Here is a 10805-nt window from a genome sequence, read left to right as displayed (position 1 = left end):
TTTTCCAGAATCTAACCCTAACAATACATACAATACTACAACATATGTTTGCCAAACTCCTAAACCAAAGTATTTCATGATTCACTACTTCCACTCATCTATCTTCAAAACAAATCAATTTTATCATATCTTAATTTATATCACTTAAAACTGTTTATAATCACCTGATTTTTATTTTTCACGCATCAAAATATTTTTTTACAAGATTTATAAATTATTTTTAAAATAAACCGGTACCAGACGACTTACACTTCAGTCGTCCAGACGACTTCCAACATCTCAGACGACTCAGACGATTTACTAGGGCTATATTCGTAATGGCTTCTGTTTTTTTTTGTTTGGTCACAAGGGGCTGAGCTGTAATTTCACTAGGCTTTTAGGTTAGTTTTGCATTTGATTCAAGTTTGGGTATAGGTTTGGGGTTAAAATCAAGTTGTGGGTTAGTTTTGGCAAAAACCCCAAAAATCACACTGTATTTATTTTAACCATTTGACAACCATGATTGATTAATATTTATATTCTTGAGACTTTTACATTGTGAAAGAAAGAAATCGTTACACTTTAATTCCTTTCTTATAAAACTTTGACTTCAAGTTAGAAAATATTATTGTCATATTTTGGCATAGAAAAAATCTAATTATTTCCTCCGTTTCACAAAGATAGATTTTTTAGTGTTTTCACATATATTTAAAAAAACACATTATAATAAATGTATTGTTTTCTGTAATTTTTAATTTTTAATAATTTTTAATCAATAGCAATTCAATAAAATCAATTAATTCTCTTAGAAATCACAATTTTTTCATAGAAAATACAAAAAATTTACTTTGTGAAACAAATTTTTTAAAAAAATATCTAACTTAACGAAACGGAGGGTTTTAGCATATTGCCTTAAATTCCAGCCTTTACATTTTGAAAGAAAGAAAGCGTTACACTTTCATTTCCTTTTTATAATACTGATTTCAAGTAAAAAATAATAATTAATTTCATATTTAGCATAGAAGAACTCGAAATATAATGAGCATAATGTCATTCAAACCGCATGAAGTGTTCCAGCTTGTTTCTGCCGCATGATTGTTCATTTTGTGTCGCGTACTCCGTATTATCATCTCCTTTGCTTCTTTTGTTAATAACTTTTTCTCGGTATATCGTTGGCTCTTGCTGCTGTAAATTTGTTTTTAACAATTCTTGCTGCAGTAGTTGGAAGTTAAAAATGATTTCCATTTCAAACAAAAAGAATAAGAATAATAAAGAAATTTGGTTTTGAATTGTCTTTTATAGTAGATTTCTTTGTTGACCAGGAAAAAAAGGAAGTAGATCTCCTATTTTTTACCTATTATACTAAATTCAATTCCTCTACTTTTAGAATATTTTAGAAATAATTTTATTTTTACAATTTATGTTTGTAACTTCTTATTTCGAGAAATCAATGCAGGTGCCACGTGTCATAGTTGGATAAGTGATATATTCGATAGAGGTGGAGCCTCAAAGTTTAATAAACAGTAAACACACTTAGCTTCACATGTTTTATCTCCTTGAGTCTGTTTCCCTTGGTAACTACTACAAGGTTATCAACACTCCAGTCCCTCTTTTCTCCGTTGATGAATCATGAGTGCGAGAACCTGTAAAGCTGAGGTAATAATATTTTATCTATTTCACTAATTGTTTTAATTTATCTTTTGTATTGAAACTTGATTTGATTTCTTCTTTTTTTTTGGTTGTTGTAAACTTTTGTTACAGCCTGTAAACTGGCAGGCATCACTTAGGAGTTGTATGACCAAACAGGATGTAAAACGTTCTCCAGTTTCTCCATCATCCTCGATCAAGACGTCTAGATCTTCATTAGTGAGCCAAAAAACATTGTTACAGCCTGTAAAAGGGCAAGCATCAGTTACAAGTAGCAAGTCCAAACAAGATGTTAAACCCTCTTTGGTTTCTCCATCATCATCCATCGAGGCGTCTAGATCTCCATTAATGAGCCAAAAGACTTCGTTACAGCCTGTCAAAGGGAAGACATCACCTAAAAGTAATAAGACCAAACAAGATGTAAAACCTTCTTTGGTTTCTCCATCATCATCCATCAGGGCCTCTAGATCTCCACTCGTAAGCCAAACAACTTCAAGACGTGTTGCTTCGTCGGCCAAAGATATAAAAGATTCTCACAAAGAAATAACAAAGAACTCAAGTTTGAGCAAAGGGACGGGAAATTTCATTCTTACGGTCGAGCTTCGAAAGAAGATTATCACATTTAGGGGCATCATCGACCTTCCTCTTCTCACCGGTCATCTTTCCATAACCAATGTAAGTTTACGATTTTGGGATAATAATTTTTATAAGAGATTGATATGTAAGTGATATCTTCTTTTGTGAGCATTCATATGCTCTAATGATTCTTCCTCTGATACTAATCACACAACTATGAAGTTACCCTAGTGATATTATATTTTACGATATAAAAAAAAAGTATCTAAATATTTACATATTAGTCCCTAACACTAATCATTTATTAATATATGAGTTTATATTAACAAAAAAAGATGACACTAACGTAAAATAATGTGAAGAAGTTTGTCACTAGCTACAAATCGAAGTAACGATTATTACACCAGCTTCGACGAAACCCGCCACTTGAATTGTTTCATAAGTTATAATAGAAATTGATCTTTTTGTGTGTGTTTCTGTTGGGGCTATATTGCTAGCTGGTGACGCGCACGATGGAAGATCTCCATGAGCTATGTCCTGATATCGTCGACAGCTCGCGTCTCTTGGATATAAAACATGCTGCAGACACGGATAAGGTTCTCATCTCATAACCAAATTGTGATTTTTTTTCTTTTTTTTCTTTTTCTAATCAAAACTGCTCTTGCAACAGTTGCTTGACCAGTTTTACAACGCTTTGAAATCAATTGGAGATTCATGGATCGACGACCATGAATGGATTATCAAATCCAAGTATAGGAAGAGTAATAGCCTTAGGAAGAATCTATCTGATCGACTTTGTAAGCATTCTCAAAATCTTGTGATTCTTTGTCATACAAACTTTGTACCGTTTTGATTTCGTGTAACACACTCTATATAATTGGTTTATTGCAGTTGAAAAGGTGATAGCTGCATTAGATGGACTGAATAAGGGTATGAACGAGAGGCTCAATATGACAGAGATCAACAGTGATGAAGAGAAGAAAACGGTTACGAAGCAACCGATCACGACAAGAACGGTCCAGACTCCACCGAGTAAAGTTGGAGATGTTGCAATTTCTGTTTCAAACTTTCCAAGAAACGTGAGAATGCAAGCCCTTGTCAAACTGAGTCCTATCGATGTGAAGCGACTCAACATCCAAAAGAGTATGTGCCAGGAAGAAGCTCAGAGCAATAATGGTGATAATGATAATAATAATAATAATGATAATGATAATGAGAGTGTTAAGGAGAAGCAGAAGAATGTAACAGAGAAGATTGAGAAGATGGAGAAAGCAAAGGAAGCAATCCTTGTGGAACAAGATACTGTTAAAAGCTGCTCAAAGGGTTCAGAGAGGTCTGAAGTTGTGCCTAAATCTTTGGCTCTGACTACTCCTCATTCAGTGAATGCTGCACCACCGCCCCCACAGCCACTTCCAATAGCTGCTCCAAAAGGACCACTGCCTCCACCACCAGGGGCTGCTGCACCACTGCCTCCACCACCAGGGGCTGCAGCACCACTGCCTCCACCACCACTTCCAATGGCTCCAGGGAAAGGACCGGGTGCCCCACCATTCCCACTGGCTCCAGGAAAAGGAACAGGGGCTCCACCACCACCACCGCCACTTCGCTTGGGAGCCAAGAAAGCAACTAGCAAACTGAAGAGATCAAGACACCTAGGGGAACTCTTCAGATTCCTAAGGGGGAAAATCGAAGGTAAGGATCCAAAAGCAAGATCCCGTGGCGGCGCTGGAGGAAGCAAAGCTGGAATAGGAAGCGCTCCAGCCGGGGGAAAGCAAGGAATGGCTGAAGCTCTTGCTGAGATAACAAAGAAGTAAAAATATCACATTTACACAGTTTTATGAACAAATAAAATGGTAAAAAAAAAAAACTGATACATGGCTTTATGTTTTGATGACTACACACACAGGTCAGCTTATTTTCAGCAAATAGAAGCAGATGTGGAAATGTACATGAAAGCTATCAATGAGCTGAAAAAAGAGATCTCCAGCTTCAAGAGCAAGGACATGGCAGAGCTTCAGAAGTTCCACCTTTATATAGAATCAGTGCTTGAGAAACTAACAGATGAAACAAAGGTCAGTGCCAACAACAACAATGTGTTATCCATTAAATTATCACACAAACTTTCTTTATCGAATATGTTTGAACTTTTGATTAGGTTCTAGCGAGATGTGAAGAGTTCCCGGAGAGTAAACTTGAAGCAATAAGAATGGCTGCTGCCTTGTACTCCAAGCTTCAGGGTATGATCAAAGTGCTCAAGAACTGGAAGATTGAGTCTCCTGCTGAACAACTTTTCGATAAGACTGAACGTTACTTTGCAAAGGTAAGCCATTAGGAATACTGATTTTACTATATATAGTTTCTTTGCTTGAATTGATCTGAAGAGTAATGATTGAAAACAGATAAGAAAAGAGATTGACAATCTAGAGCAGACCAAAGTAGAAGAAGAAAAGAAGTTCAAGAAACATAACATCCATTTCGACTTCGGTCTACTTATTCAGATCAAGGAATTAATGGTTGACATCTCATCAGGCTGCATGGAACTTGCATTAAAGGTAATATCAAAAACCTTGTAACTCACGACATTACTTTTGCAAACATCTGATCAAGCACTCTTAAAATGGAATCTCTTGGTTCAAAAACTCGCAGGAGAAGAGAGAAGCAAAGATTGCATCAGAATTACGCGGGGGAAAGCAGTGCAGGATCAAGAACAAGACTGTAGGATGGGCAAAAACGCTGTGGAGGGCATTTCAGTTTGCGTTCGGAGTCTACACATTTGCTGGTGGACAAGACGACCGAGCTGATAAGATTACCAGAGAGTTGGGTAATGAGATCGAACTCATCCTCAACAACGAATGATTCCTCATGACCTCACCCTTGCCTCTTAGTATATGTTTCATCTGAAAATGTCAGACAAATATTTCAGTCTCTTTAGAAGAAACTTAAAAGTGATTTGGATCTCTAATATCTAACAAAAATGTTGTAATCTAATCAACAAGATGCTGTTGTAATTTTATATATTAAGCTAAAGCCATTACAACTTCGGTCTTCGGTTAAAGATAATTCAAGAATCAGCCATTCATGGATAAGTTGTTTTTGCCATATTTTTTTTACAGCTTCAAAAGTGGATAGATTCAATTCAAAACTCAATCATCGTTTATATATACACCAGAATGTAGATGTTCATATAATCACATAAGAACGTAATGTAACAAATTAAAAATAAAAGTCGCAAAGCAAACTTGTATATATGATCAAGGATATCAAGAAAACTACAAAAGAATGTATACAAGTGAGAGACATCAAGAACAACCCTAAGCCGTGACAGACAAGTAAAAACAAACTCTAAAACAAAGATTTTGAACATACTATTTGTATAGCCTTATATCATACATGAACATGATCAACTATGATCACCAGAGTCAGTGATCACCCCCAAAGCATTCCAAGTTTTTTCTTTTCTTTTCCAGAAGCTGTACAGAGAAAAATGAGAAAGAAGAATTGATTTGCCCTCTTTTGATCCGTTTTACGGTAGTTTGCAGGATTCAATTACTTCCATCACTGCTTTATGTGTCTCCGGAGGGATCATGTTTAGAGTCGTGTGAAATGCCTGAACAAAACAGAGAGAACACAGTTACATTATAAAAAACCTTGAGATTTCTCTCTACCCTGAAACCGAGCAGACATATAAGGGTTAAAGAGTCACGTACCACAAATCTCTCCAAGACCGGTACAAGAATTGCGAGATTGCGTTTTGGGAGATAGTCTTTGATGGAGTTGCGGATACTTCTACTGCTAGAGGATCCAATAACACGTTTAGTTTCTTGAGAAAGTTCATATGGATTATGACATATAATAAGATCAGAAACGAAAAAAGACCTTTCAGTTGAAAGAAAAGCGAGTAGTAGAGCAGAGTATGCCTCCACTATCATCTTTTCCGCTTCCTTTTCGCCTTCTAAAACAGCTTCTTCGTCATCCTGAACACCCCAAAAACAAAAAACGCAGGATTAATAAATAAAAACCTTTTCTGGGACGAGTACGAAATGTTTAGGTGCTGCTACTCACTAAGGTGAAAGGAGTTGTTTCTTCTTTGGTGTCTGCTGATCCTTGATTGGTGAGAAAGATTGAACATAATAAAGGAATCATCTCCTGTTCACTCTCTTGCAACCTTTCTGGTTTTGTAATAGGAACACTCGCTGAAGCAAGTCGTGACCTGGAAAAAAAAAAAAACTACCTGATTAGAGAAAAGACGACTAAGAGTATGACTAGTTCAACTTGTATTGACTCGACCACACTATGGTATTAAATTTTGATTGCGAATTATTTTTCGTACCTGTTCACTCCGTCTTTCTCAACCAAATTTACTAGCAAACCCAAGATGGCAACAAGAAAATCTAACTCCTGATCTGTAAGATGTTTGTCTTTCTTCTGATTGGAAGATCCTGTCTTTTCCATCTCATTAAAAAGCGGAGATCTGGTGAAAGACGGAAAGTGTTTGGCAATTAACTCAGCCATGCTTTCCAGCCCTCCGCACCCACCAACTTGCCGACAACCGACAGCGTTATCATTTGTTAAGTTCATCAGAACCTGCAAATAAAAAAATCATGAATTTACTGTAGACCAGCACACAGATGTTAAAAGACGGTAAGAACATTACCTTAACGGCTGTTAGAAGGCAATCAGATAAAAGACATAGACATTCTTCATCAATGTTATTTGTTGTAGACGAAGATACTTGCAGCGATATACTGCAGTCTCTGCCACTTGACTCTTCCTGGGAATTCAACCTATGGTTTGATGATTCCTCTTGGCTCGGGAACCGCTGATACAAACATTCATCTTTACTCTTCTTGTAGCACCCTTTCTTCTTTTGAGCTCTAGGTTTCTTTTGCTTTACAGATGCTAACGCCCACTTGGACGAAGGTTTAGAATCTTCCAAATCAAACGCAAAAGGATCTTGGTTTTCATCTAGGAATGAATATTTTCCATTTCTTTTACCACTTGGTTCTTCAACTTGACTAGTCCTTGAAGTACTTCTGGCAATGTCACTACCCAATGACGCTAATCTGCCTGCAAACGAACCAGCTATCGATGAACCGACTCTGGTCGTTGGCTTAGTGGGCTCATTTCCTGACACACTTGATTGATAACCGGACGTCGATGAAGGTGGCGAGTCTAAATCGACTATGGATTGATATCTCTGGGACACACTCCCATTCCTGGTTGAGATGGAGCCAACGGTTGAGCATGTATCTGAACTTATTGTCACAACCTCATTGTTAACTGCAAAAGATAGAAGTGGCTTAACATATAAAAATATAGAGACCTGAGGGGAGATAGAGAGCCATAGTTAGAGGAGATAGAGACTCATTTGTGAATAATAAAATACCTCTACGATCTGCTACCAAGATACCAGCAATTGAACAGTGAGGATTTACATTGTGAGGACTTGAAACCCCTCCACGTAGGTGAAGACCTAGCCATCGGTCCAACCATATATCAGGATAAGAGATGAGAGAACGGGAAGAAGTCATAATGTGAAACAATTCAAAACCAGAAGTGGTATCAATTGCGAACCTGAAAGCATCTTAATGACACTTATTGTGAGCTCTGTGAAAGACATCCGGGATTCACGAGAACCCAAACATTTCTTAAACCCGAGCAAATGATTCTGGCAAACAAAATTACCGTTACAGTTAGTTTTATCTCAGGTACTGAGTTGTATGTATTGCAACTTGATAACAGCTGATTAACGTCAGAATATCCAGAATATTGTCATGAATCTCGTAACCAATATCATAAGAGATACCTGGTTGTCTGTGCTGAGGAACGTAGCATTCTCCATGATTTTCAGACATTTCAAAAGCAGCATTAAAGTCTGCTTATGCAGACTATCTTTCTTATCCTGATAGGACAGTGTGTCGCATTCCACCCAGCGCTGCATATAGAATTTGTATTAGATTCTCTCGCTGAATATATCATTATGCAATTGCAAACTTCCCGCAATCAAAAACAACTAGTGCAGGTTACAAAGGTAGTAACCTAAGATGCTTTATACAAGTTATCAACGTCCTAGGCAGTTTACATCCTATTATTGGTGCAGATGAAGAAAAAAAAAGGTATGATCCTACCTCCATAACAGTGTGACAGTCCATAACGACCTCAAGGACTGCATCAAGTCCTCCTAGTTCTCGTAGTTTCTCCTTGAAATTCCCTCCGGTCTTTTTCACAGAACCAGAAGTATCTGAGTGGGGGAAATGAAAAACTATTAAAAATACACAAAGGATCACAACATTATCACAGTAGAATCTATGGTATATTGAATATCAGGAAGCAAAATAAATTACTGGAGAGAACAAACATTATCTATTATCAATTCTAAGATGATCTCGGAAATAGTCAGCTAGTCATTATCTCCAAACAGAAGAGGAAAAAACAAAAAGCAAATACCATCAAACGAAATTTTGGATAAGCAAGCCCTCTCCATACTCAACAAAGCCACCCATTTCGTACTTAGCTCAGGTCTCGTTGTTTCGGCTTTATAGCTATCAGCAGATCTCATCTCCTTGCAATTAACAAGAAGTTCCTGAACACATGAAAGTATAACGCTGGAGCTTGGATCATTCGTTTTCACCGCATCCTGTGCTGGACCAACATCCTTTCGTAAAGATAAGAGCTTAAATCCTATACTGCGTGGCTTCCCCTGAGCGCTAGTAACAACCACAGGTTTCAACAACTTTATCAGAAACTTGATGCACTTGGGTGACTCCATAAAGTGCTCGTCTTGGCCCTGGAATCATAAAAATGAACCGGTCGTGTTATACAAAACAAAATGAGAAGTTAAACTGTATCAAACATCAAACAGCATTTCACTTACGTCAGCAGTTAGCAGGAAGAAAAGGGTGGCTGCGGCAAGATTGCTTGGTATGTCATCAAGGCTAAGACTCAAAATCGCATCAATTATGGTTTGGGAGATCCTGAAACAACAAGCCCCCACGAAATTAGGGTAATCTCGTCCACTCAACCAATGAATCAATTGATGAAACAAATAGAAAATTTCCCAGCTTTGGCATCGCAAAATTCGTATAAAAATCGTGCCTTAATCGAAAAGATTGAAAATTTACGAGAACCCATAAGTCAAACAGATCCATTTCGCAAAACCCACATGAAAATTCTTAAAATTTGTGACAAAAATTGAACAAAAAAAAAAAAAATCAAACCCTAGAAGGGGGCTAGCGTGTACCCTTGAGCCCTCAATGAGCGGCGCTGGTGCTGAGAAGCACAAATCGACAGCAGAGACGACAAACTAGCCCTCCGGATCCTAACCTGCTGCCCATTCCTCAACCCATCAAGCGCAAAGTTAACCTCGTCCTCGTGCTCCATCAGCTCGCCGAACTCCTGCGCCTCGAGCAACGTGGAGGTAAAACCCTCGCCGTTCCTCGATCTTTTGGCCCTCCGTTGATAATCCTCTCGAGATTCTGACATCGAAGAAGAATGCCACGAATCTTGGCTGGAGAAAGGGAGGAGGGAGTAATCGAGGGGCTCGATGTCCGGCGACGAAGAGGAAGAGAGATATTCCGCCTGCGAGACGGTGTCGTTTAGAGAGTCGGGTAGGGTTCTTTGCGGCATACCCGGCTTGCGGCGGCCGTACGTTCGCTCCATCATCGCCGAGTGGTTGAAATTTGGGGAAATTTTGGGGGAGATTTTAGGTGAGAAATCAAGAGAAGGGTAATTTCGGGATTAAAAGAAGACTAATCGTAAAGATCTCTTTCTAGCTGAAGAAGAGAGACAGCAAACAGCAAAGGCAGTGGCTGTTTTTTATGAACCTTTTTAATAAATAAATGTTTTAAAATCTTGATTAAATTTTGATATTCGACTTTTACAAAATTAACCAATATTTTGATTTTTTTTTTAAAAAAAAATTAATAATCCGAAAATATGACCCAAAAAATTCAAGTATTTCGAAAATGTTACGAATCATGAAGTGGATGGTCTATAACCTAGACCATACAAGTTCAAGACTAGAGTCCATTGGGGGTTTACATCCAGCCACATGGAAGACCCATTCAACCTTATGCCTTTATGAGTTTGACCATGTCATTATATAAAATATCTTTGTAATCAATTCTCCCTTTGACTCCACCTTGTATGAACCACTATATATAGTGGTGTAAGCAATAAGAAATAAAAAACACATTCTCACAAATCTTCTTTCAAATCTTAACACGTTATCAGCACGAAACTCTCTCCACCTGAGCAATCTCATCTGTCGGCGATCATCTCTTTTCCGGCCATCTCTTCCGGCCCTCAGCCTTGCTCTGTCGGCCAAGTATATCCCTCTCACGGTTTTCCGGCCAGCTCCTCCACCTCTCTCTCAACCAACTCATCCGCTGATCAGCTCTCTCTCACGGTGGTCCATTCAGATCAATTTGGTGTTTTCTAAAAGGTAAACTAATCAAAACTTAAAGATCTAAGAACATCATATATCTGAATCTTGGATCTATATGAATCCTAAAACTTATAAAAATCTATAGATCTAAAATTATCTCAAATATTAATCTTGAATCTAAGATCTATATGAATCTTGATTCTAAAATTATTTGAAT

General features: G+C 37.8%; 2 protein-coding genes across 2 annotated transcripts; one reads left to right on the top strand and one right to left on the bottom strand.

The window, feature by feature from the left end:
• The first annotated feature begins 1555 nt into the window (after positions 1-1555).
• LOC106295654 (uncharacterized protein At4g04980-like) lies at positions 1556-5064 on the top strand. Its single transcript, XM_013731620.1, has 9 exons — positions 1556-1635; positions 1741-2301; positions 2700-2798; positions 2873-2999; positions 3094-4012; positions 4109-4274; positions 4358-4522; positions 4602-4754; positions 4849-5064. The coding sequence occupies exons 1-9, from the start codon at positions 1609-1611 to the stop codon at positions 5056-5058; spliced, it is 2427 nt and encodes an 808-aa protein (XP_013587074.1). The 5' UTR covers positions 1556-1608; the 3' UTR covers positions 5059-5064.
• A 351-nt stretch (positions 5065-5415) lies between these two features.
• Positions 5416-10012, bottom strand: LOC106295653. The gene is made up of 13 exons (XM_013731619.1): positions 9443-10012; positions 9077-9176; positions 8650-8989; positions 8331-8443; positions 8009-8137; positions 7777-7870; positions 7589-7675; positions 6857-7482; positions 6533-6786; positions 6265-6412; positions 6079-6176; positions 5910-5991; positions 5416-5809 (listed from the first exon to the last, which is right to left on the bottom strand). Exons 1-13 carry the CDS (start codon positions 9862-9864, stop codon positions 5726-5728), a joined length of 2577 nt encoding a protein of 858 aa, XP_013587073.1. The 5' UTR covers positions 9865-10012; the 3' UTR covers positions 5416-5725.
• Between the last annotated feature and the right edge of the window lie 793 nt (positions 10013-10805).

The sequence above is a fragment of the Brassica oleracea genome, chromosome C5 (genome assembly GCF_000695525.1).
Source record: "Brassica oleracea var. oleracea cultivar TO1000 chromosome C5, BOL, whole genome shotgun sequence".
NCBI classification, from domain to species: Eukaryota; Viridiplantae; Streptophyta; class Magnoliopsida; order Brassicales; family Brassicaceae; genus Brassica; species Brassica oleracea.
This window is presented reverse-complemented; position numbering and strand designations above follow the sequence as displayed.

What these genes read in the sequence shown, in the direction of transcription:
- LOC106295653 (XM_013731619.1), bottom strand. Translation starts at nt 9,864, where the DNA reads ATGATGGAGCGAACGTACGGCCGCCGCAAGCCGGGTATGCCGCAAAGA. An exon ending in ATCCAAAATTTCGTTTGATG is followed by an intron (nt 8,444 to 8,649) that starts GTATTTGCTTTT and finishes TCCCCCACTCAG; the next exon opens with ATACTTCTGGTTCTGTGAAA. An exon ending in ACTGTCACACTGTTATGGAG is followed by an intron (nt 8,138 to 8,330) that starts GTAGGATCATAC and finishes TTCTATATGCAG; the next exon opens with CGCTGGGTGGAATGCGACAC.
- LOC106295654 (XM_013731620.1), top strand. Translation starts at nt 1,609, where the DNA reads ATGAGTGCGAGAACCTGTAAAGCTGAG. An exon ending in CTTGCTGAGATAACAAAGAA is followed by an intron (nt 4,013 to 4,108) that starts GTAAAAATATCA and finishes CTACACACACAG; the next exon opens with GTCAGCTTATTTTCAGCAAA. An exon ending in GCATGGAACTTGCATTAAAG is followed by an intron (nt 4,755 to 4,848) that starts GTAATATCAAAA and finishes AAAAACTCGCAG; the next exon opens with GAGAAGAGAGAAGCAAAGAT.